At 34.6% G+C, this 25,467-nt stretch overlaps 2 protein-coding genes across 8 annotated transcripts in view; one reads left to right on the forward strand and one right to left on the reverse strand.

The window, feature by feature from the left end:
- LOC141447239 (vascular endothelial growth factor receptor 1-like) overlaps positions 1–25,467 on the reverse strand; it is a 534,132-nt gene that overhangs the window by 239,955 nt on the left and 268,710 nt on the right. For 2 of the 5 annotated variants that reach the window (XM_074114562.1, XM_074114560.1), the window contains one exon: positions 5,275–5,408. The exons of the other annotated variants lie outside the window; for them this stretch is intronic. The gene's annotated coding sequence lies outside the window, so the exon portion shown is untranslated. The remainder of the gene's footprint in view (positions 1–5,274; positions 5,409–25,467) is intronic. 5 annotated transcript variants of the gene reach the window in all.
- Positions 8,021–23,772, forward strand: LOC141447234 (uncharacterized). Of its 3 annotated transcripts, none has more exons than XM_074114550.1 (4): positions 8,021–8,088; positions 10,880–10,945; positions 11,825–12,066; positions 23,649–23,772. In XM_074114550.1, exons 1-4 carry the CDS (start codon positions 8,035–8,037, stop codon positions 23,662–23,664), a joined length of 378 nt encoding a protein of 125 aa, XP_073970651.1. In that variant the 5' UTR covers positions 8,021–8,034; the 3' UTR covers positions 23,665–23,772. The 3 variants fall into 3 exon arrangements, with proteins under 3 accessions (XP_073970651.1, XP_073970649.1, XP_073970650.1); XM_074114548.1 differs by lacking the exon at positions 23,649–23,772 and adding an exon at positions 16,988–17,232; XM_074114549.1 differs by lacking the exons at positions 8,021–8,088; positions 23,649–23,772 and adding exons at positions 9,923–9,996; positions 16,988–17,232.

Genomic DNA, 25,467 nt, shown 5'->3' on the forward strand with positions numbered 1-25,467 from the left:
AAGGCTCTGCGGGACACTTCGTTGGTCCAGAGCCCTATTTTGGGGTCTACAAGTGTCTTAAGACTGCGGCCATTAAACTATGGGTAGAGACTAGGTCTCTGAAGTGGTGGCTTGCCACCACAGGGCAGAGACAGGCGAAGGAGTTCATCAAGGGCTATTCGCCAAAGCTAAATGCAGATTTAATCCCTCAAGGCCGTGAGGCTATAAGGATAATTGTAGGCCTATTAACCGGCCACTGCAGGCTCAGAAAACACATGCATCGCATGGGCCTGGCAGATGATAGCCTTTGTAGGTTCTGTCAGGAAGAAGAGGAAACGGCACTGCACGTGTTGTGTGTCAGTGTAAGGGGCTTCTCTGGCTAAGGATGTTACTTCTCGGGGAGGAAAAACCAAGGTCTGTGAGCTTTACTCAAGAGTCGCTCTCCAGAATTAAGAGTCTGATTAAACGGACGGGTCTGGAGGGCAAGCTCTAGAGTAGGGGAGCCACAATAGATCCAAAGGGGTCGCAGTGGCGTAGGCCTTAAGCGTCGCCCTATTAGAATCTTAATCTTAATCTAATAGTTCGGAGTATTTTTTTAGATTGAAGAGATTGAATTCTTTAGAGATTTAAGCGTTTTTGTTGAACCCCACAGCTCTATGGGTTTTAAAACTAGAAGTATAAATCAGTCTTCTGTTGTGCAGAGAGAGTTTTGATCCATCGTCTAAGAGTCTTTTAAGTAGTCGATAGCGTCTGTTTAGTTCTGTTCTTACTATTTAAATAAACTTTCTACGTTACTTCTTATGATTAGGCCTAAAATTATGATTAAACATAATATTCTTTCTTTTAGTCATATGAGCCTATACAAACAAATATTAAGTTTAACTACATTATTAAATTTTAAATAAATTTTTGAAACAACTAAAAATTTATCTCTTTGAACAGAAAAAGTTTTGGCATTCAAAATGAAAATGAAACAAATCTAGTACCATTTATCACTGCAACCTTGGAAATGCAAGACTAATTAAGGCCAATCTATCACCGTGGCTTTATCCTAGATTTCCAGAAATGGAGGATATGATGTAAAAATAGGCAAAAAATAGCCTGCTACACTTATAGATTTCTCTGATCCTCGACAATTGATCGTGAACTAAAGTAAAGGCTTAAAATAGTAGTTAAAACTGGCTAGAGGAAAAACAAAATAAGGCCACTGCAGTAGTTAGAAATGGAAACATAAACGAAAACACCGAAATAAAGCTATAAAAAAAATGCTTTACGACTTTTCTAAAAACTTTATAAAAATAACAGTATCTTTTGTGGATCCATATAACTTGCGTTATGTAACTACTGTAACAAACATTCCAACTGAGAAAAATAATATTCAGTTTGAAAAATAAAAGGAAGTGACGAGTCTCAATATAATTCAGACTCTTGTTGAGTTTGGCTGATCGATCTAGAAAGAAAGGTAGAATGAAAGAGAGTTGAAAAGGAATGATGTAGCTGTTCTTCTACTACTACAAGGTGATAACTCTTAATTACGCTTCTAGAAAGAAGACATCTTTCTTGCTTTCTTTTTTACTTAACTTTTGCTTGCTTTTGTCCATTTTTTTTTTCTTTAATTATCAAATCGCTGATAAGAATTTTCTTTGCCCAAGATGAATTGGAGCGAAAAAAAGATGTGGAAATACTTATTAGAAGTTAATGCATGAGGTTATTAGATTTGCACTTGTGCGATGGAAATCTTTAAATTGTTCAATACGTGAATACGACTTTAAATTTGCTATCATATGGAGGCAATCCAAAAAACCTAATGATAACAAAATCGGGGGATACAGTTTGGTTTTCTTTCTATCGTCTACATCCAAAATTAAATTAGACCACTGGAGAGTTAAAGGATCAAAGAATTCATTACGATAAGCGAGGACTGTGACGCATCGCGCGCGGTGGAGGGGAAAGCGCCGCCATTTTGAGATCATTTTGCTGCGTATCGAGATATGCAATTAGTATAACTTTTGACTCGAACAAGCTACGATGTTCGTTTAAGTTTTAATCGTCAGCTGTCGTCACAATCTATCGATTGTATATAAAACATTAGTGTCAAATAGTGACAGTGAATATAATAAGGTGTTAGAATAAAAAAATATTATCAAAAATATATAATGTCGGCCTATAAGCGTCGAAAAGCCAAAACCAAATACAGAGATCTTATACAGTTGGAAAGGGCTTCTCAAGAACAATCGAATGGTAATAATAACACACCAAATGACCGAGTCAAGCTGTGCCGGGAACGTAAAAGAATGAATGCGGCCGAGCGGATCAACGACGGTGTCAGTACATCTGCAGCTGGGGCGGTTGAAATTATGCAAGTGGATGATGAAATCGCTTCTACATCGACAACGGACTGTTATAGGCATAGATTGTGTTCAATCGTCGATTTGTTTCCTTGATTTCATCCTAAATACATAAATAAAAATATTTTATATAAAAAATACATTATAAATATAATTTTTAAAATTAATTTTGAAAGATACACCAGCTCTAGCTGCTCACTATTAGTGAGAATGACAATAATACGAGTACTTTACATTACAACGCGGAGGGGAGAAGTTTACCCCAGCGATAACCCTCTTCAAGTCATTTCTAGCATTATCTAGATCATCTCTTCAAAAGAGAGAAAATCGCCAGTTCAGTGGCGTTTTAATCGTCTAGATCAGCGTTACCCAACCTTTTTTTGGCTCGCGTACCACTTGTTAGTACATCATGCTAAATTGTACTACTTCGTAAAAGTGATTGTATTTCGTGAAATTTGTTATTCCGAGTGTGTTATTATTATTATTATCATCTGTATTTGTATAGAGATACAATGTATCTGTTACAAAGGAGTTCAAGTTCAAGTTCACTTTATAAACTGTAAGATCTTAGTTTTAACACTTTTTTTTAAACAAAATCTTCAAAACTATTAATTAATTTACAAAGTTCTTCTTTAGGATTATTATATTTGTACCAAAATCTTCTAAATTAATTTCTTTTAAGCATTCAACTAACTGTAAGTACCAATTAAATTTAATGTTACTTGGATAGAGCTTACTCATTACAATCAGTCTCTTTAAGCAGATCTTTACATAGTTATCATTTAAGTTCTGTCACATGATAATTCTATTAAATTTTCTTTATCTTTTATGTATTAATGATGTAGCTTTTCCTAAATTTTCTTTATAGAAGGGGTTTGAAATCCAATTATCATTGTGCTTTTCGGGTTTTGGTAAATACTCCATGAAAGACAATTTTAAGCCTGTTAAATGTGCTGTTATATTTTCTCGTATATCTTGAGACAGACTAACCTTATTACAATACATATTAACAATTTTACTGTATAATATTATTAATTAAAATATTTTTTATGAATTATAGGGAAAAAAACGTTTCTATGACATTTTTATGATTTAATTTTTTATGTCCACCATTATTGAATATTTTTCGTGTACTACCAACCAGCAACTCGCGCCACACAGGTTGGGTAACGCTGTTCTAGAGCGAATACCCTGGCCTGTGTCAAATTGATAAATGGCGGACCAGGGAATTGGAATGAGACTGTAAACAGCGAGTTAGAGCAATTTGAAACATAAAATGGACCGTTAACGATAGTGCGGAGAATGTAAAACTCAAATTCAAAAAATCAGTACGATTACTATACTTCCAGTTTCGTGGTATAAGAGGAAGTATTACTGAAATCTGGGGTTTGAAATTAATTCAAATTTTCGCATTTTTGGAAGTATATATGGTGTGTATAACATATTTTTAAATATTGTACGACCATACTGAGGTAGTCTCTCTCTAGCTGATTACTTCTGCCATTATCATAGAAACGAGAAAACGCCATTACGTACACACAAAAAAAAAAGATTATTTGATAAGGGTATATAGTACATAACGATGTTAAAAGTATGCTATAATCAACAGTATAGTTAACATACTTGATCTTATCTACACCATAGCACGCTCTTTGCGTTCGAGCGGGTTGCAACACTGGTTAGCAACACAAAATTAGTAACATATTTTAAGCGAAAGGTTTGTCTTTCTAATCTTTTACAATCATCTCAGTTCGTTTAAATTCGTAAACAAATATATTTTATACTGTTTGCTAATATTTTCATGTTTACTGATTGCCAGAGAACAGATTGCGACAGTGTTTTGAGGGGAAAAAAGTTCAATTAGACCTGCATAGAGTTCGCATCGTGCGTATTACCATGATGATATTTAGTTCTGGGTTCGCAAAAAGTTTCCAATACTAGCAACGAAAGAACAGCGTCTAAGCTAACTATCTAATCAGGGCCGATTAACTCTAAAAGTTATGGTTGAAACATCCAAGGCTATGAGCTGTTTGTTACATCGCAAATGAAATCATAACCTGCTTGTTTGTAACTTACAGGTTAGTCTTATGTAGGCTTTATAAGTTCATAATTTGTTGGAACTGATTTCTTGAAAATATTATTTTAACAGCTTCTGAGAGATCGTTCTAACATCTCTAAAAAACTCTGAACGCCACTAATAGAAGCTAACTGATTTAAGTAAACGTTTCACGTTTGAAGAATGTATATAAATGATAGATATCGTCTTGAAATTTATTAAGAGAATATTGGCTATGTGTTTACAATGATTATTATTATTCAATTCATCTAAAAAATTCACTTATATTAGCGATTTATATACTAGCAATCGCAGTAACAGTGCCCTGAGTTTGACTGTAGATTTAATCCGTCTACCCCGTAGGGGGATAGTGGATTAGCCACTTCTTCAGGGTACTTGGCGTCCCTGCGGGTATCCCAGTCTAACAACATGAACATGAGCAACATTTACTGTTACACCCCAATACATTTTTACACAGTACACATAGGGTAAAGTCATCTTGTACAAGGTGGGGGCTTATTATCTCGGAACCGTTGTGTGTGCAGATTGTGTCAGGATGAGGAGGAAACAGACTCTCACCTGCTGTTCGATTGCGTTGCAATCAATGATGTATAATACACTTGAAATAATTAATTAATTTAAATAAATATCTAGTTTTGTTCGTTGCAGCCATGGGTGAAACAAGAAAGTGTTAATTACACGATAATTACAAAAGAAGATTACATCTACATGATTATGTTGGTGAAATATAGATTTTTGGTACGGAATATGTAGCAACAACATGAACTAATTCTGAACAACGTTACCAGTAAAAAATCAGTATTACTTCAAAAGCATTTTATATCGTTTTGACCATTTCATAAGCTAGGTAAAGTAAACGTAAAAATTTACCTTGACTGAAACCTGCTTTGGCTTTGTCAGGTTGCAGAGACTGGCCTGCCTGTTGATTACGGGGGTCTTTAGCAGTGCCCTTACTGCCTAGGAATCACCAAGGGTGGTGTTCGTGTGGCTCCAAGAGACTGGATCTGGAGAGAGAGATGAAAAAAACTGAGTGATGTGTCCTGGGGGTCAAATACAGTAAGACTATGATGCCCTGGGTGTGTAAACAAAGAGCCAAAGTGACTCTTTGCTTGGGCAGAAATCAGATTACTCTGATCACAGGCCTATTCACAGGGCATAGTAGGTTATAGAAGCAGTTCTGTACAAGGTGGGGGCTTATTAGCTTGGAACTGTTGTGTGCAGATTGTGCCTAGAAGTGGAGGAAACGGCCTCTCACCTGCTGTTCGATTACGTTGCTATCGATTACGTTGCGCTATTGAAACCAGTGGATCTTTGAGACCAAAGGAGATGGTAGCACAAAAAGAACTAGCAGGAAAAGTCCTCAACCTCCTTAGTAGGAGTGCATTCGTCTACTTGATCCAAAGGGGATGGCACAATAAGCCACTTTTGGCTGCGGTGCCGTGGGGCATTGGCTTAACCCCGATAATCTAATCTAAAGTAAAGTAAAGTAATGGCCTATTTTTTCAGGCGGGGCTTAACGTCCAACTACCAATTAGGTATCGTGGACGGAGGCGACTAGCAAACATACTTTACTGTAAATTTCTTTTATTAACCATTAAATAAAATCCAAGGCCTAAGACCGGGAATCGAACCCAGTACCACAATACATATTAGCTTTGCAGGTCTCGCCTCTAACCGCTCGGCTACCGTGGCGCCTGATAATCTAATCTAAACCGTCTAGGCCGTGCGGATATCAGGATAATTGTAGGCCTATTAACTGCATTAATAGGCTCATAAAAAACATTAATTGCTTGGGCATGGCGGATGATAGCCTTTGTAGGTTCTGTCAGGAGAAGGAGGAAACGGCAGTCTGCATGAGTTGTAACAGGATGCTAAGGATGTTACTCCTCGAGGGAGGAAAAACTAAGGCCTGAAAGTTTTAACCAGCAGAATTAAGAGTCTGATTAAACGGACAGGTCTTGAGGGCGAGCTCCTAGAGTGGTGGGAGCCACAATAGATCCATTGGGTCGTGGGTCGCAATGGCGTAGGCCTCTCTTTAAGGCCACCCTACTAGAATCTAATCTAACTGTATCCTAAAAATCGCATAAATTACTTTTAAAGTAAATATAATAAATATCTAACCACGGCCTTAGTGAACTGTAAATCACATCCTGTCGCTTTATGAAAATAGAGGAAATAAATGGTGCATTACAAGCAACACGTAGAGAATTCAACATACACGTCACGTACTTTCCTGTAGCATACCGTAAAGAAATAACATATCCAAAGAACCAAGTTGTTCGCTTGTTTCTAACTTAGGACTTATCTCGTATCCGACTAACATGAATATCCGCCATATTTATACTTGAGATTCTTCGTACGAAAACCTTGCATAAGTTTCTTCCGTTCTCTGTGTGTGATATTTTCAAATTCAAATGCTTATCAGTTTTCTTTATATACTAAGTTTATGAGAGAGAAATGTGAAAAGTTTTAACGCTAAAATATTGTTTTTGTCTTTTCGAAAAATGCATTTTATTTGTCTATATAAAAAACTTGCGAAACGTGTAATTAACTCCCATAGAACTGTTTAGAAATACAAATTCCATCATCGCATTCTAAACTGCCAAACAAGCTTGTTTTTGGCATCCTTTTGTAGCACTACTTTAGTCCTGTATACTCGATCTTAAGAGTCTTAAATGAACAGCTAGGGGCACGACATTTCTTTCATCTAACTAAACAGAAAATACTAAAAAAATATTAGCGGTTAGCATATTGGATTCCCATGCGAAGATCCCGGGTTTGAATCCAGCTGCAGGCGCCCTTAGATTTTGTCTGTAACGACAGGACACTGTCCGGAGACAGGCAGTGCACTGGGAAAAAAAAGCTCTGGGTGCCAAATAACCTCAGATCTTGGACGTGCCTTAAATATAAATAAAGTAAAACTTCCAATAGAATGCATTCTTTGTGTTTCTATTAAATCTAGACCACAAGTTGGAGAGATCAATACGAAGCATGTATACTATTATTTACTCAGCAGCGACCTTCAGAAGACCTACAATTATCCCGATTAATGTAAAGCTATGATTAATGCTTAATATTGAAGTTTTACTGGCCGGAGGAGTTCAACTATTGTTACAACTATTTGTGCCTCCATAGTTGGCTACCCTGCTGCGGAATATTGGTAGGACTGAGTAAAAAAAGGATATCCGGGAATAGATCCAGTTGGAAGCTGAAATTAAAAGAAATAATTGGTTGAAGAAAACATTAAGTATTGAGGAAGAAACTCCCAGAATAATCTAGGCCTTTCTGTCTGGCCCAGGTAAAGTCTGGACTTACCCAGCGGCCCCCCAAACGAACCATAGGCTCCATCCCCTCCAAGGAGTCGGCGCCAAGGTCACTTCGTCACAATATAATAATAAATAAGAATAAATTTAATCACAATTTTCCATTAAAAAAACACATAAAACTATTATTCTCGCAATATGGACAAATAAAATATGCAGTAGAGGAATGTTTACGTGATTGTAAAATTTCAAAGCAAATATTTATATATAAATATTGTTTTCTCAAGAAGGTAAACAAAGTGTAACAACTGTTTAAACATAGTGACAGAACTGTAGGGGGAAAAATTGTTAAGTTTCAGTCACAACAATGAACAGTCAGGTAGACATGTTGATTTTAACTTTCTTGGTATCCTCAGTAGTAGTACGTATACATTGTTCTAAATATTAATTAGTTGGTATCCAGACTATTTAGGCTTTTCTAGCCAAATTTGAATACTTAGAATCTGTAGAATGTAAAGAAGATTTCATCATTAATTATTATTCTATCTTGAGAAGTTACAACGTGGTCTCCTTTTGTGGGAGTAGCTATGCGTCTTCTAATTAGGTCACATCATTCTTCATATTCTAAGTATCCACTGTCTAGTTATTTGTTCGCACGTTTCAATGTTTTTGGAAAATTAACGTTTTATGTATTTGGTACTACCAGCAGCCTATAATAGTCGTATGGGAAAAACAAAGGCTTTATAGATTAAACCACGGAAGCGCAAAAAAAAAAAAGCAACGGAAATTGAAACTAGATTTAGTTAGCTTTGTGTTTATGCAGTACTTTGGACTGAATATTCTATCTGCCATTGTAGATAGACTCAGCAACGTAAACTTAATTCTCATTTTGTCTAACCAGATGTGCGAGTTAATAGAATAAATAACAGTGTTTATTTTTTTTTTTTTTTTGTCAACCTTTCGACCATCAAAGAGGTGCCCTCAATGCCCCAAGCTTCACTTTTTTATAAAAAAATCTTTTGCTTTTGTTCCAAAAATCTTTATTTCATGAACTATTTGTTTTCAAAGACATGAAGTTTACAAACATTTTATTGCTACAGTGTATTTATTAATCTTATTTTGAACTGTAGCAAAGTCGTGTTCAATTTGTGTATTTGTCCACCATCTTTGCTTAGCATTTCCCTAAGTAAATGTAAGGTGAGTAATTTTTTTGGTTATTCGCTTTTAATATTAATATTTTTGTAATATCTCTTTCTTTAAATTTATGGCGCGTCAACATTTGAGGTTATTGGCGCCCGGAGCTTGTTTTTCAGTACAAGGTCGGCCTCCGGACAGTGTTCTCTCGTTGTAGACAATACGGTCCATCACCAGTAAGAAGCTCCAAGGTAGAGAAAACTGTAAGGTCTAGCAGCAGGATTCGAACCCGGGACCTTCGCGTGGTGAATCCAATACGCTAGCCGCATAGCTAATCTGTTATAATATATCTAAAACCCATGTTAAGTAGACAGCAAGAGAAAATTAAAAATAATTAATGAAAATGGCCAAATTTATCCCATACTTTAAAGGAAATCCCAAATTTTTAAAAAAGATTTTAAAAGTACAGTACTTTTAAAGTTTTAAGGAGGTTTTCCAACTTTTTTTTTAAATTTAAAGTAACATTTTTAATTTATTTTTCATTTTTATTTAAAACATTTTGCAGGAAAACTTGATTATTAAGTTATTCTGGAGTGAACTTATAAGATATTTAGAATTTTAAAGTAGTTACTTTCTAAATTTTATGGTAGGCTATGGATTTAAATTGCATTCTACAAAATTTCAGATATTTTATGAAAGTCATTCACACCGTTTAGTGCATTAAAATTCATTGTTAGGAATAAATGTATTCATAAATTTGGTAACAATTGTCGTCGTCTCGTGTAAACCAGTCCTTCATAAATAATGAGATTTGACTAAAAATACCTGTAGTTGAATTTAATGTATTCCACTAAGTGAACAGTTCACTAAGTATACAGTTACCACTAGTGCGCTCTAGAGTATTAAACAATAAACTTAGTTGAATATCGTGTCCATTTCATAAACAGATGCAAATTAACCTTTTTAGCAAAATTTATTGTGGATAACAAACATGTGGTGTACTCTGTTAGCTGTAACATGTACTAAATATATTGTAGATTTAACGCATTGTGCGGTTAGAGTTACAAAACAATATTATAGTATATACACGCTATTCATTGAAATATTCTATTGCCAGTCTATTCCTAAATAAGCCCACGCTAAGTTGAATATAAGTTAATGTATGTTTAACCTTATCTTAGATGTTTGCTTTATGGTTTGTATTAAAATTAATACTTTAATTATTTATTGATTCAATAATTGTACACTAATTGACATGGTATAACTTAATTTTCGATGCATGTATTTAATTAGTATGTAATTATTTATTAGCACGAATGGTAAATTTTAGAATAATAATTATAACTAGGGAAGGGATTAGCTATGAGGTTAGCATACTGGACTCCCACGCGGAGGTCCCGGGTTCGAATCCAGCAGCTGACCCTTAGATTTTCTCTTCCTAGGAGCTTCTTACAGCTCACTGTCCGGTGATGGACAGTGTTGTCTGTAACGAGAGAACACTGTCCGGAGGCCGGCAGTGCACTGGAAAAAGCTCCGGGCGCTAATAACCTCAGATGTTGATGCGCCAAAAAAAAAAAAAAAAAATTATAACTAAAATTTATCCGAATAAATTACCTTTATGATGGTCCCAATTAAGGGAACCATTGATAGCATCGTTTGATTGTTTGGGAGCTCTTTCTGCATTGTCTAAGCTTTTTCCTAGATGGGAAATACTCGTACTACATCTTGTAGCGGGTGGTTCGTAGCTGGGATTGGCTACCACGGGCATACATGTAAAGTGTTGAAAGTGGTCTTAACGTCCAACTACGTATTTAGGTATCGTGGACTGGAGGCTGAAGCAACATACTTTACAATAAAAGTAGCTAGACGCAGGATTCGAAATGGGAATCTCCCACTCACAAAGCCACGCTCATGACCACTAGACCAACACCTTTTTAATTAAAATTCCTTACTCCATTAATTTTGTATGTAAAGAGATTTTGCCTTGAAATTGTAAATGATTTTTACCAAGAGCCAAGGATTTTAATAGGCCCCTATTTAATTTAAAGTCGAACTATATTATTTGGTTTGTGTTACAGTTGTTCATCTCAGGGGATTCTAACTTACAAACTGAGTCCAACGAAGCTATAACTACCTCCGTTCGGGTAAATGTTTTTTTTAAATATAATTACTTTAGATTTATAAATATTTTATTACATGTAATAATATTAATCTAAAACTTATTTGCGGAATAATGATTTCGGTGTTTACAGTGAATTAGAATATTAATAACATTCAATAAAATCTACTAATAGAACTATTATTCCATTAGCTATAATTTAAAACGAACTTAGAAGCCAAGAACAGCCAGAAACAACATTTTACTGAATTGAATTATCAATTATCTGTGAATTTTTCATTTTTCTAAATTCCCCACTGTTATTCATTCTAAACTTTGTTTACACATTATTTATATGTACAACAATAACATTAAATTGAATATTATGAATTGAGTTTTAGGTTGTTCCCTTTTAACTGATTCGATATTATGTGTAGTTATTTATTATTTCTATTATATGTTGGTTTTAAAACTCAGAGATAAAAATAACCTGTTTATAATTGTCTCATTCCATTATTATTAATTACTTTGTCAATGCTCGAGCCTTAAATTATTTAAAAAATCAATTTACAATACTTTATTATTTATTTTATATTTATAAAAAATAAACAGTTTTTTTTATCAGAATAACTTATTATTTTATATTTTATTATAAATATAAATTAAGGTTAATTAATATTTTTCCTACAAAAACAGGTTTGGTTGTAAAAATCAGCCATTTAAAGAGAAAATGTTTATTAAATAATTTTTTAAAAAAATATACCCATCATCTCATTAAATAATAATTTTTTAACTAAATAAATTAAATGGTGCGTTAATTTTGTCCATCAGATATATTATACAAATTTATCTATTTATTTCTTTGCTATTTGTAAGTAAAATTTTATGATCTTTCTTCTTAATTAACGTTTAATTTTTTTTTCAGGCTATAACTTTTCCAAATAATAAAGCGATTGTAAAATTAAGAAATGCGGAAAGAAAAATTCTATATAAAGGTGCAAAATCATTAATTGAAGCCAAATTATTAATAGTAGATGAAACTTTGAAAATTAGTTTACAAAAAGGGAAGAAGGCTAAGGAATGTGTAGAAGATTTAGGCTTAATGTATCTACAGAAGTTAGGCACTAATGCATACCACTATTTATTTACTTCTTTCACTAAGTGCATGTAAGTATGGTTTGATAATATTATTTTTTTCTCTTTTTCTACTGATTTATTCTCAAGAAAGTACAATCATTTTTATTTCTTAAATAGCTATTGTATTCTATTCTTCACCAATAATACTTTTTATACCTAAAATTCAGGGGAGAGTGTTGGTCTAGTGGTCAAGAGCATGGCTTCATGTGAGGAAGGTCACCAGTTCGAATCCCGCGTATGACTACTTTTTATTTGTTAGAAAAAAATTGTTTATAGTAAAGTATGAGCTACCATCCCCCGCCCACGACACATAATTAGTAGTTGGACGTTAAGCCCCGCCTGTAGAAAATAGATGATTACTTTAATTTAATTTACAACATTAATTAAAACATCTTGGTAAAAATACTTGTCAAGAACTTACTACTAGAGTAAATGCACGGATTCTGAAAATTCTATTAGTTGCTGCAACGTACATAAATTGAACAGTCAAATATACATATACTGGATTTATTTTCAGATCCCAGCGAACAGATATTTACTTATCAGCACTCCCAGAACCACCTTAAATTTAAAGTTCCTCTTTAAAATATAAATTTAAAAAATGATTCATGTAATTATGCAAAATTATCGCAAATCTCTTGCAACGAAAAAACAAAAAACATGGAACAAAGTTAATCGAAATGAATGAGTACTAACCTAACTTTTAACAATATTCTTTTTGAAAACAAAGATAAATTTTTGCGAACTTCAAGTAGGCCTAAAGTTTAATCAACGAACATAAAAGACGACCAAGATTGTCTAGAGGTAACAACGTTTAATTCAGTGGCGTTGTTGTTCAACACTGCAATTGAACTCTTGCAGATTAAACCATCTTACCATTTTGTTGGATATAATTTTCCAACCAAGCACCATTAAAGATGGATGTATATTAAAAATAAAACTATGCTTGTAGGAATTTTTTTTAAATTAGAATTGTACTAATTACAATAATTGAAAGTAGACTAGGTTTTTATATCACTATAATTATAAGGAATTCTGATGAATTAATTTTGTTTAAATCCATTTAAGAATCGAGAGCTTTGTTCTATTCAGATCTTAATTAATTAAAATGCTTTTGAACTCAGTTAGGATTCCTAAATTAATTTTAGACTGGTAAATTAAATTAGTGCGTTTGTTTTACCTTATCTAACAGGTAAAGCTAATTAAGGTATGACACTTCGTAGATGCAGCGTCTTTGAATTTGTATGAATTCATATCTTGCCTTAAAACTTGCCATTAACATAAATATAATTAGTTTTTATCTCAGTTGAAAGTAGACAACTGATTAAATAATTCCTTATCTCTTCACACATTTCTATTTTTAGCTACACTAAACTGGTCAAAATAACCTCCTTTTAAACCATTCCATTCACCCCCTCCACAACACAATCCTGTGCAATTTCCCCTCTTAAAAACCCTCTCTCCTCCCCAAATAACAGTTTTGTATGTTGTTTTTCATAAATTTTTGGGCCCGATATTAAACTGTTTCTGTTAATAACTATATTTTGTTTCACCACCTCTTTAACAGTGTCGGCCATGTTATTTACATTACGTTACTTTAAAATTATCTAGTTTAATTCTCAAATGCTGGTATTAATTTTGATTAAACCAATTTATTTATTTATTATTATTACGAACATTCCAGCCTAGAAGAATATTTTTTTTGTACGAGGTGTGGCTATTAAATAACGAGACTGTTGCTATAAAAAAAATTATTTTAAATTTATATATATTTAGTTATTATTACCTTCAATATACACCTCTCCCTTATCCCTACAACGCTCATGCGAATTTATCATTTTTCGAAACAGTGCTGGAAGTCTTTTTCTGTGAGCTCCTGCATGACGCGTGCCGCTTTTTCTTTCACAGCTTCAACTGGACTGAAATCCTTTCCTTTTAATGCAGATTTGACTTTGGGGGAACAGAGCTAAAGTCACATGTAGCCAGGTCAGGCGAATAAGGCGGATGGCCCTAAAAACTGGGATGTTGTACTTGGCTAGAAACTGTTCTTGACAGACAATGCAGTATGAGCCGGCGCTGTTGTCTTGATGGAGAACCCCGTGACTTGTTCTTCCACAAATCGGGTCGTTTTTTCTTTACTCTTTCACGGAGTTGAGCAAGCACCTCACCGGTAGTAATGTTGATTAATTATAATCGATATTTTCATCCGTTTTAGACGTGGAAGGGCGGTCATCATCTCCGATGTCTTCTCGCGGCAATCTTGGAAACGCTTGAACCACTCAAAAACTTGCGCATGTTATAAACATTCATCGTCATAAACTTCTTTTAATAAAAGATCAAGTTTCAGTAGCGGTTTTACCAAGTTTTGATGTGAAATTTCACGACAATTCGTTGCTCTACTACATGTGTAGTATCATGTTTTCGCGCAAAACGAAACTAACACCTCTTACACAAACGACGGTTCCGGTCAGACAGATTTCTCTACAAACACGTGAGACGCTGCAATCGAAAGAGAAGGCTTTACACTGCACACCTGTCGGTCGTTAGGATTTGGCGCATGCATAATTCTTCTGTAGCAGCATCAGTCTCGTTATTTAATAGCCACACCTCGTATACCTATTTGAAATTATTTTACAAAAAAAAAAAAAGCTTCCTGAATATCAGTTCCTAATTCTTAAGACAATGAAAATGAAAATTGGATATAAATAATCAATAGTACTATTTTGCAATATCTTTAAAGATAATACTGAAGTGAAACCCTGGCTGGTTCTTATACTTGACAAGATAACTTACTAGTATAAATAAAGTACAGATAATTATTATAAACTGCTGTATACAAAGAAAGGTTACAGAAAGGAGATAAAAATAATACTAATATTAATAACTAAATTTCCCTTTAGGGAAAACTTGAAATACTTTTAGAATGAAATGTGGTAACACTGTTGAAGCGAACAAAATTCCATAGATGCACATTTAAAATGAGCTTTCCAGGTTGAACAAAGTTCTTGAAACAATATGTATGTCGCTTCCACTAGGATGTCCTCTAAACTCATAATATCTAGGAATATTAAAATATAAGACAAAATAAAATAAAAAAGAAGCGCAGCAAAAATACCTGAAATCTTTTGAAACATTTCTTACAAGTTTTATATGAAAAAATTCCAACGGTTGGTTAACCAGTGTGGAGGCCACATTCCAGAAATGTTTACACAAAACCACAGACAAGATGCCGAAAAAATATATTTTATTGTTGGAGAGAAGTTTCTTTGTCAAAAGATATTAAAATACTGTTCCTTCCTGTTGTAATTACAATTGCCTAGTCAAATAAAATACTACTTGTCTGCAACCATGTAGGAATGTTCTCAGTACTCAATTAAAATCAGCTGTGTAATGCCAAACTTTACCACACTAGTGGGGAAAAATTCCCATTAGTGTCACTTTCCTCACTAGTGAGTGGAAAAACTTTATTGTGCTTCCTTGATATAAGAAGTTTTGTTATTAAATATTTTCTGTAAAACTCTAATAAGCTTATTTAACGTAACTAAATAATTAAAAAACGAATATTAAAAAATAAAATAAAAATTGAAAGGAATATAGAAATAAAAATAATACTTTAATAAATAATTAGATATTTTTAATTATAACAGTTAAAAAGGTTATAGTGTTACCTTATAGAAATTGAAAATGGATTCTAGTGATTCCTGTTTAGTTTTTTTTTAGTTAATAACCCTAATGGTTGCAGAAAAAATATAATATTCAACTCGAGTGTAAATATCGCCTCGCTTCGCTCGCTCGTGCGTGCAAACCCTGCCTTGCGTGAGGAAAAGTACTACTTTCCACACTTGTTAAATAAATAACTATTTCTATCTTCAGTTTTAGCTAAAAATTACCTTTACTTAATAAAAAATATAGTATTTACCTAATTTATTTGTTTCCCCAAAAAACTGCAAAAATAATTTAAAACTAATTTACATATATTTTTCACGAACATAACGCAAACATATTAAAATGCAATAAAATATAGAAATGCAATTTACTTCTTGACTAAATTACATTTAACTAAATTTACATTTTACTTCTTGTTTGATTGGTTTAGGACGCTTTAGCTAGAGTTGCAGCATCACTTTTCTGAATCAAAGTATCCAAAATACTGATATTGTATACTAATTGTAGTGAAGTTCTAGGCCCGTCTAAAACTGTGAAAAGATTACCCAGAATTTTCTCCTAAACTAATGCATCGATATGGTTTAAATTTTAACCGTTTATAGAGACTGATATTATCTACATTTGTGTAGGTTTTCTCTATGATTCCATGAATGTGGAGCGAGATATTCTGATTTGAAATCTAGGCTAGTTTAAAACAATGAAAAGTTCGACCTCAATTTTCTCGTAAACTAATGCATCGATATGGTTTAAATTTTAACTGTTTATAGAGACTGATATTGTCTACATTTGTGTAGGTTTTCTTTATGATTCGATGAATGTGAAGCGAGATATTGAGATTTGAAATCTAGGCTTGTTTAAAACAATGAAAAGTTCGACCTCAATTTTCTCCTAAACTAATACATCGATATGGTTTAAATTTTAACCGTTTATAGGCACTGATATTTTCTACATTTGTGTAAGTTTTCTTTATGATTTGATGAATGTGGAGCAAGATATTGAAATTTGAAATCTAGGCTTGTTTAAAACTACGAAAAGTTTGTCCTTAATTTTCTCCTAAACTAATACATCGTTGAGAGGTTAAATTTTACCTTTATTTAGGCACTGATATTGTCCCCTGTTATTGGTAGAATTGGTAGCTATATTTTTTTGGAAATTCCAGTTATATTGCGTAGTTAATAAACTGGTTACCTATTGCATTTTGTCTGTTATTTTCAATTTGTATTGTACTACATATATGCATATTTATGTGAGTATTACTAAATATTTTTTGCTGGTTGGGTTACAGAGAAATAATGAAAGATGTCCTAGTTAATACATCAAGTGAACATCTTAAGAAGGTAATGAAGGATGTGGCAAGTAATGGTAGTTTTTACAAAGAACTGGATAATGCTTTTACACTTATGGATCGAAAAAACAAAGAACAATTAGAGAAATTCAAAGAAGATGTAAAAAATTGTTATCAACTTACGGAATTAAAAAAAAATAACAAATTATGAAAAATAAAAAAGACAAAATCTGGGTTTGAAAACACACCATTGTTTGCTGTTGGTTACTGAATTCCCTCAGAGCGATCTCTAGTTCAAATCCAGCTGCCGACCTTTTTAGGTTTTCTCTTTCTAGGAGCTTCTTATAGCTAACTGTCTGGTGATTGACAGGGTTTCCTTTAATGAGAGAGGGAAAGATACTGTCCGGATGCTGGCAGTTTACTGGAACAAAAAACTATGGACGCTAACCTCATTTACGAAAGTGACGTGCCTTAAATTGGGTTTCTTGGTTACAATCATCGCATTTATTGCTTTATAACACACTCAGAGTGGAGAGGTTACCCAGTGTTATCCAATTACATTTTACTATCATAATTAATTATTATTTTTTAAATAAATATATATATTTTATGGCAGTTCTGATGGTGAAGTTCAACTTACAACTATATTTTAGATTTTAGACCCATGCCCCACGGCACCACAGCCACGAGAGGCTTATTGTGCCTTCCCCTTTGAGTCTAATAGATGAAACCTCCTCTACTAAAGAAGTTGAGGACTGTCCCTTCCCTACCAGTTCTTTTTGCGCTACAATCTCCTTCTGTCTCAAAGTTCCAAAGATATCGTAGCGCAGTCTCTCGAATGCAACACAATCGAGCAACAGGTGAGAGGCCGTCTCCTCCTCTTCCTGACACAATCTGCACACAACGGTTCCCAGCTAATAAGCCCTATCTTGTGTGCAGGTGCTTCCTGCACCTGCCGTGCCTTGTGAATAGGCCTGTAACCAGGGTAATCTGATTTCTGCCCAAGTCTAGAGTCTCTTTGGTTCTTTGTTTACACAACAAGGGCATGACACTCTTGCCGTGCTTTGACCCCACGAAACATCACCCAGTACTTTTCATGTTCTCTCCAGATCCCAGTCTCTGAGAGCCTCAGGAACTGCACCCAGGACTGGTTCTGGGCCAATGAAAGGAGTACTAGCTCCATTCCTATCCAGTTGAACTGTTAACTCATTCCCCTTAATCCCCACATGACCCGGCACCCATTCCAGCCGAACTTTATTGTGCCGGGCCGAACATTATAGTTGTTCTAGGGCCTTTTTACATTCCCAAACCAAGGAAGTGGTAGTTCTGAAGGAAGTAAGGGCCTTCAGTGCAGCTTGACTGTCCGAAAAGATGCAGATCTCTCTTTTTCTAGGATTCATTTGCAGATTTTCCTCAGCGCAAGTTTTGATAGCAAAGACCTCGGCCTGGAAGATGGTGGCATATCTCCCAAGAGCTCTCTCAATGATTACCTCAGGTTTAACCCCATACACTCCAGCTCCGGTACCAAAGGCCATCTTGGAGTCATCTACAACTATATTTAACATTAGTATGTTTTTAAAACAAATACGCGGAATGTTCAAATTCTAAAAAATTGTATAAAATTTATGTCAAAATATTTGCAAATGCAAGCTTATGAAGTCTTCATTTGTTTTTACTAGCTTTTTTTTTTTTTTTTAGGAACTGTTTACGTTAAAAACATCGATTCGGAATCATAATTGGGTTAAGCGATATGTAGACCTCAGTTTTTCCTAGTGTCTCTCACATTCGCAAAATAAATGGGTTTATTGCAAAGCAGTAAAAAACAAGTCAACAATGAAAATGTATTATATTTAGACACCAGAAATAAAGAGGCCGTTTTGTTGTTTGCAAAGACCAAAAAAAAAGAAAAGAAATACAACAAAATATCTCTCAAGCAATAACCAGAATGTGAAAGTTCTCTCTTAAATCTCATGATGTAAAGGGAAAGTGCTTTTTAGATGCCTTACATCCCGGAAAGAATGTGTGCACCACGGCTACATAGATAGCTATAACAATTTTTTTTTATTTTCATTGAACTGGTAAGCTTTACTTAAAGATAGAATGTTCATGCAAGCTACATGGCTTTTATAGCAGAATGTAAAGTTCAACCAAATGTTCTTTTTCTTTTTGCGTAAATAATGTGCACACCTAACGTTATAATATGGTTGTTGCATCTGGGTAGACTAGCTAGTAACATGATGAATCTCCATGTACTTATATTTATAGCATAATGGCGTATTAACATCTCAGATTATCCAGAAGAAAGAAAGAGTATTGCCAATTCTCAGGCATTATTATTATTTTTGTATTTTTGCCGAGTTTTCAACCTAGGGACTAGGTTATCTTCGTAGCTTATGCTATTGACAATTACAATATATTTTTTTACAGTGTGTTTATAATTGTCAACAAGCATAAGCCCTGAAGATGACCGTAGTACCTACGATAAGATAAGATAAGGTTCTAGTGGGGCGGTCTCAAGGCCTACGCCACTGCAACCCCTATGGATCTATTGTGGCTCCCCCAATATAGAGCTCGCCCTCGTTTAATTAGATTCTTAATGCTGGTGAGCGACTCTTGGGTAAAGCTCACAGGCCTTGGTTTTTCCTCCCCGAGAAGTAACATCCTTAGCCAGACCAGTCCTTCACACTGACACAACACGTGCAGTGCCGTTTCCTCCTCTTCCTGACAGAACCTACAAAGGCCCATGCGATGCATGTGTTTTCTAAGCCTGCAGTGGCCCAGTTAATAGGCCTACAATTATCCTTACAGCCCTACGGCCTTGACGGATTAATTCTGCAGTCAGCCTTGGCGAATAGCCTCTAATGAACTCCTTCGGCTGTCTCTGCCCAGTGGTAGCCAGCCATATATCGAACCCTTCGAACCCATTATCACATTACACATTCGTTTAACAAGCGTCGTCTCTAACCTTTCGCCCACAATGGCGCCTTCTACTTTACTTACCTATGGGCTGTGATGTTACAACAGAATCTTTACAGGTCACAAAATCCGGCACCCATTCTATTCTTTCCGTTTAGCAGAACTCTTTTTAAATCAATCGGAACTGTAGTATGCAAATGATTTTTTTATTTTTGTAAAACGCTGTAACTTATATTTTGATCATTTATATTTAACACTTACACAAAACTTCTATAAAAAAACTTCTTTAAAAAATATTTAAATATAATTTGAAAGCCTAACAAATGTTATTTATTTAGTAATTTACAATCTGTATACACGTACACAATCAGTAAATATGATGAGTATGATGAACTGGTGCGGAAGGAGAGCAGGAGGAGAGAAGCTACCCAGCGGTAGCACTCTCTATAGGAGAAGGATGACGTTTAGGTCTTCAGACTGCAAAGGAAGTCGCGGGGCCACTGGCGACTCAGTCGGCAAGGAGTATTAGGGATGTCAGAGGAAGCGAGAGATGTACAAGAGGATTAGAGCTAGTCGAGAGAGTAGTGTGGAATTTTTGGTATTTAGTCTTGGCGAGTTGGTCTTTAAAAGGGATGTTGAGGTCGTGGTGAAGAGTGAGGTCAGTCACCGTAGAAAGGAGCGTCAGCTATCTGTCGGAAGAGTTTTAACTGAAATGTCTTGTACAGTCCGTTTGTTTGTAGGTTTGGCTGAACCCCACAGCTCTAGTCCCGTAAGTCCACATAGGTTTGAGGATAGTACTGTAATATTAAGCGTTTAAGTTCAATGGTCAATTTAGAGTGTCGTCCAAGTAGTCTGTAAAGTAGTTTCGTACGTTTTGTCATTTCAGATTGTGTTTACAGTGTTGAGAAATGATATACTCGTAGAAACATTCTAATAATTCTCAGAGATCATGTCTAACAATTTGAGATAGTCCAGAAGTTTTTACATGAAATATTATTCAAATTTCTTGTGTTTTTTACTCTCCTTATTCTTTATAACAATTCTAAATATTTATTTAGAATAAAATATTGCAGGAATTAGATGGCAGATTTTAATCTACCTCATTCATCTTCCTCCATTTGCTTTCATCATTAGAAGAACATATATTTTTCCCTTTTACATAGTACGACAGAGCTGGCTTTAGGCCAGACTGTGGTGGATCTACTACTTTAGTCCATACAGCCTCCATCCATTACAGAACATTATTAGTAGGTAAGTTTCTGCTCTGTAATTACCCTTAAAAGAGAATTCTCAGCATGTTTCTGTTGGTAAATAATTATTTTAACCCCCAGAGAGGTTATTTTAATTTTTTAAGTTAATAAGTTAGTATTGGTTATTGTTTTCTTTATATGTATAAAAATAAATTTACGGAGTTCATTTGAATGAATAAATTGATGTAATTTGAAATTATACCATTTCAAAATTACACAATTTTTTTATTTTTTTTAAATCTTGAAGATTTCAACTGCAACAATTGTTGCAATAAATAATTGTGGTACATGATAACACAATGTCAGTAATATTGAGTGGAGACGCTTATTATGCTGCTCTTAAGATGAGAGTAGATCGCTGTGGCCATCTTCTCTTTAATCACCTTAGAGGATTATTCTGGCAAAGCGGAAGTGGATAGGTGTTCCGATTTAAAGGATTAGGATGAGCTGATGTAGAGGAATGATGAATTTGAGAAAATCAGTTTTAGCAAGCAATACCTTTGACGAAAGGGATTTTGTGGTTGTATGGTGAGGTTAGATACATATGTATAGATAGTCGATGAGGATTATTCCTTGCGAATCCCAAAAGACAGTCGCCATAATCTTTCCGGCCGAAGGAACGGTCTTCGCCTTTTTTGGCGCAGATTCCCCCTTGGTAACCCATTGTTTAGATTGTTCTTTGGTCTCAGGAGTGTAGTGATGTATCCATGTTTCATCCACAGTGACGAAACGACGCTTAAAGTCATGCGGATTCTTCTGGAACAGCTGCAAACCGTCTTTGCAACACTTCACACGATTTCGTTTTTGGTCAAGCGTGAGCAATCGCGGCACCTATCTTGCGGATAGCTTTGTCATGTCCAAATGTTGATGCAAAATATTATGTACCCGTTCATTCGAGATGCCCACAGCACTAGCAATCTCACGCACCTTCACTCTTCTGTCATCCATCACCATATCATGGATTTTATCAATAATTTCTGGAGTAGTAACCTCAACAGGGCGTCCAGAACGTTCAGCGTCACTTGTGCCCATATGGCCACTCCGAAAATTTTGAAACCACTTATAAACTGTTCTAATCGAAGGTGCAGAGTCACCATAATGTTTATCAAGCTTCTCTTTAGTCTCCTGAGGCGTTTTGCCTTTCATAAAGTAGTGTTTAATCAACACACGAAATTCTTTTTCGTCCATTTTTTGAAAATCACTCGACTTCCTCGATTCAAACGAATGCCAAACACAAAGAAATAGACCGATCTGGCAGAAACTTGGTGTGTGTTCTTTCAAGAGATGCTACTAACTAAACATAACCTCGATAATACGCGCCAGTGGTGCTATCTCTCTGACTTTGCACGGACTTTTCAAACGACCCTCGTATATCAAAATCAAGTGTCAATGAAATATGTAAATCATTATACATATAATTGAACAATTCAGAATTAAATTATTAATTATTATTAACGTAAGTAAGACAAATATTTGAATTATGAATTTTTTTATCTTTGAAGATGCAAAAAATGAGCTCGCATGTCAGCACTGACACGCGTGTCATAGGTTCGCCATTACTGACCTAGCGGCTCTTCATAGACTAACGTCTTACTTGGGACTTACAAACTAGTCTTAAAAGAGACAAAGCAATGACAAAACGTGCGAAACTACTTTACAGACTACTTGGACGACGCTCTAAATTACCCATTGAACTCAAACAATTAATATACAGTACTATCCTCAAACCTATGTGGACTCACGGGACTAAGGCTGTGGGGTTCAGCCAAACCTACAAACATACGGACTGTACAAACATTTCAGTCAAAACTCCTCCGATAGATAGCTGACGCTCCTTTCTACGGTGACTAACCTCACTCTTCACACCGACCTCAACATTCCCTTCATAGATCAACTCGCCAAGACTAAATACCAAAAATTCCATACTACTCTCTCGACTAGCTCTGATCCTCTAGTACAGTCTCTCACTTCCTCTGACATCCCTAATACTCCTCGCCGACTGAATCGCCAGTGGCCCCGCGACTTCCTTGTCATTATTCTCTATCTCTCCTCTCTCCTCCTCATATTCTCCTCCTCACAATCTCCTCTCCCCTATAGAGAGTGCTACGGCTGGGTAGCTTCTCTCCTCCTGCTCTTCCCGCACCAGATCATCTCATTCACCTCCTATTTACTTATTGTATATTTATACAGATTGTAAATTACAAAATAAATTAAAAAAAAAATGGGTATTTAATGGCTCACAAAATATAATATAAAAGTTGAAAAATATTAAAAATACTTCTACTTATTTATGCACTTATTTATGCAATAGTAACAGTAAACCATTTTTTTGTCTTTCCGATTTCCTGTTTGTAGGTAGGTTCTTGAGATTGTAAAGACGAAAAGCCAAACATGCAGCATTTCCCTTTTACATTCAAAGAAAAAAGCGATATTTCCCTTCACTCCCTGAAAGTACCAACTATAATTGTTTTCATTGAATGGAACACTATTTCCAGTCCGTTGAAGCTGTGAAAAAAAAGCGGCAAGCGTCATGTAGGAGCTGACAGAAAAAGACTTCCAGCACTGTTTCGAACAATGGTAAATTCGCATGGAGCGTTGCAGGGATAGAGGAGGGATATATATTGAAGGTGATAATAACTAAATATGTATAAATTTAAAATAAAATGTTTTATAGCAATAGTCTCGTTATTTAAATAGCCACTCTTCGTAAAATCTAGCTTGCGGATCTTTTACAAAAAAATAATATAATATAAAAATACGAACTCAACAATGACCCTAAATTAGGTAGTCATTAAATGGTTACTTTGCAAATTGTAAATTATTAAACAAAAAAGGGAATTTTGTTAGTTAAAATGAAGAAAATTTAATTTTTAAAATATTCAGGCAAAAAAAAAGATAATTAGAGAGTACGGTAATTGGACGACAAAATATAAACTAGTTTCGTACTTTGATAAATGTTTAATTATTTCACTTAGTTCTCTCAATGGCTGTGTACTTAGGCCTTAATTAACCATCCGGGTAATTTTATTTAGAGTGAAGTGACTGTACTTAATTCCCATTAATCAATTCTCATTTTATTGTAACAAAGTTAACACAGTGTTTTATGCTAGCTATGAACCTGGCCGCCATTAAAATAGGGATAATTCTTTGTATGGTGAGGGTAAGTTGGGTAGTTCATTTTTAAAATATTTTTTATTTTTGTGATTTATTATCACTGAGGCGCCACGGTAGCCGAGCGGGTTAAGAGGCGAGACCTGCAAAGCTAATATGCATTGTGGTACTGGGTTCGATTCCCGGTCTTTAGGCCTTGGATTTTATTTAATGGTTAAATGAGAAATAGTAAAGTACGTTTGCTATTCGCCTCCGTCCACGACACCTAGTAAATGGCAGTTGGACGTTAAGCCCCGCCTGAAAAAATAGGCGATTACTTTACTTACTTTACTTTACTTTTACTTATCACTGAAAGAAAGAGAAATTAATGCAAATTTTAGATAAGTTTCATGCCCTTTATACCGATAAAATTCCGAATCGAATGACACCTCATTCATGAAAATCGGTTTGCGCGTTTAGGCGCTACGTTGTTTACAAAAAAGGTAACAAGAACAAGAACATTTTCTGAAAATGCTGTTTTTTGCTCATTTTCGGCAACTTTCAAAACCTATTAGATCTGGGTTGTTGCAAAAAATTACATTTATAAAGGAGGATTTGCCCTATATTTTAATGAAAATTTGGGAATTTTATCTTTTATAGAAAAAGAGAAAAAAATTGTTAAAGTTGGGTGTTTTTTCAATGTTACGCTTTTTCTGGTGCACTTTTTGACGATCAACTCTTTGTACAACTGTCTTCCCGGACAGTTTAAATGAAATAATATTGAGGTAGCCTTATTTTCTTTTTTCAGTTATCATTTTACGTGAAAATTTAGGTTATATTTATTGTGAATATTTGGCAAACTATGCTATAAATTTAAATAATTTAATTAACTTCTTAACGACAGCTATTGATTATCTAACATAGATAGACTATTATAGCACATAATTATATTGTATATGATATCCATCAGCTTTAGTGCAAGATCAACTGAAAATTGACACTATTATAGTACAATATACATATATGGATATTATAGTACAATATGTGCTATTGTGCAAATTTCTCGGTATCTAAAGCGCTTAGTTTACACAAAGTTAGTATTAAATTGATGTTTTGGCACTATAAGGAGACCAATACTTCAAACTTGATCGCCTTTGTCCTGCTAGTTGAGAAGGATTGGTTAGATGCCAATGGTTTCTTTACCCAAGGATGTATCAATTTTCA

This window comes from Rhodnius prolixus, unplaced genomic scaffold, assembly GCF_049639745.1.
Source record: "Rhodnius prolixus isolate KJV_2025 unplaced genomic scaffold, Rpr scaffold_7, whole genome shotgun sequence".
NCBI classification, from domain to species: Eukaryota; Metazoa; Arthropoda; class Insecta; order Hemiptera; family Reduviidae; genus Rhodnius; species Rhodnius prolixus.

Bases quoted from the DNA above. Each gene is read 5' to 3' on its own strand.
- LOC141447234 (XM_074114548.1), top strand. From the start codon at position 8,035: ATGAACAGTCAGGTAGACATGTTGATTTTAACTTTCTTGGTATCCTCA. The intron at 8,089-10,879 runs GTACGTATACAT...TTTGTGTTACAG, and splicing joins TCTTGGTATCCTCAGTAGTA to TTGTTCATCTCAGGGGATTC. The intron at 10,946-11,824 runs GTAAATGTTTTT...TTTTTTTTTCAG, and splicing joins CTATAACTACCTCCGTTCGG to GCTATAACTTTTCCAAATAA.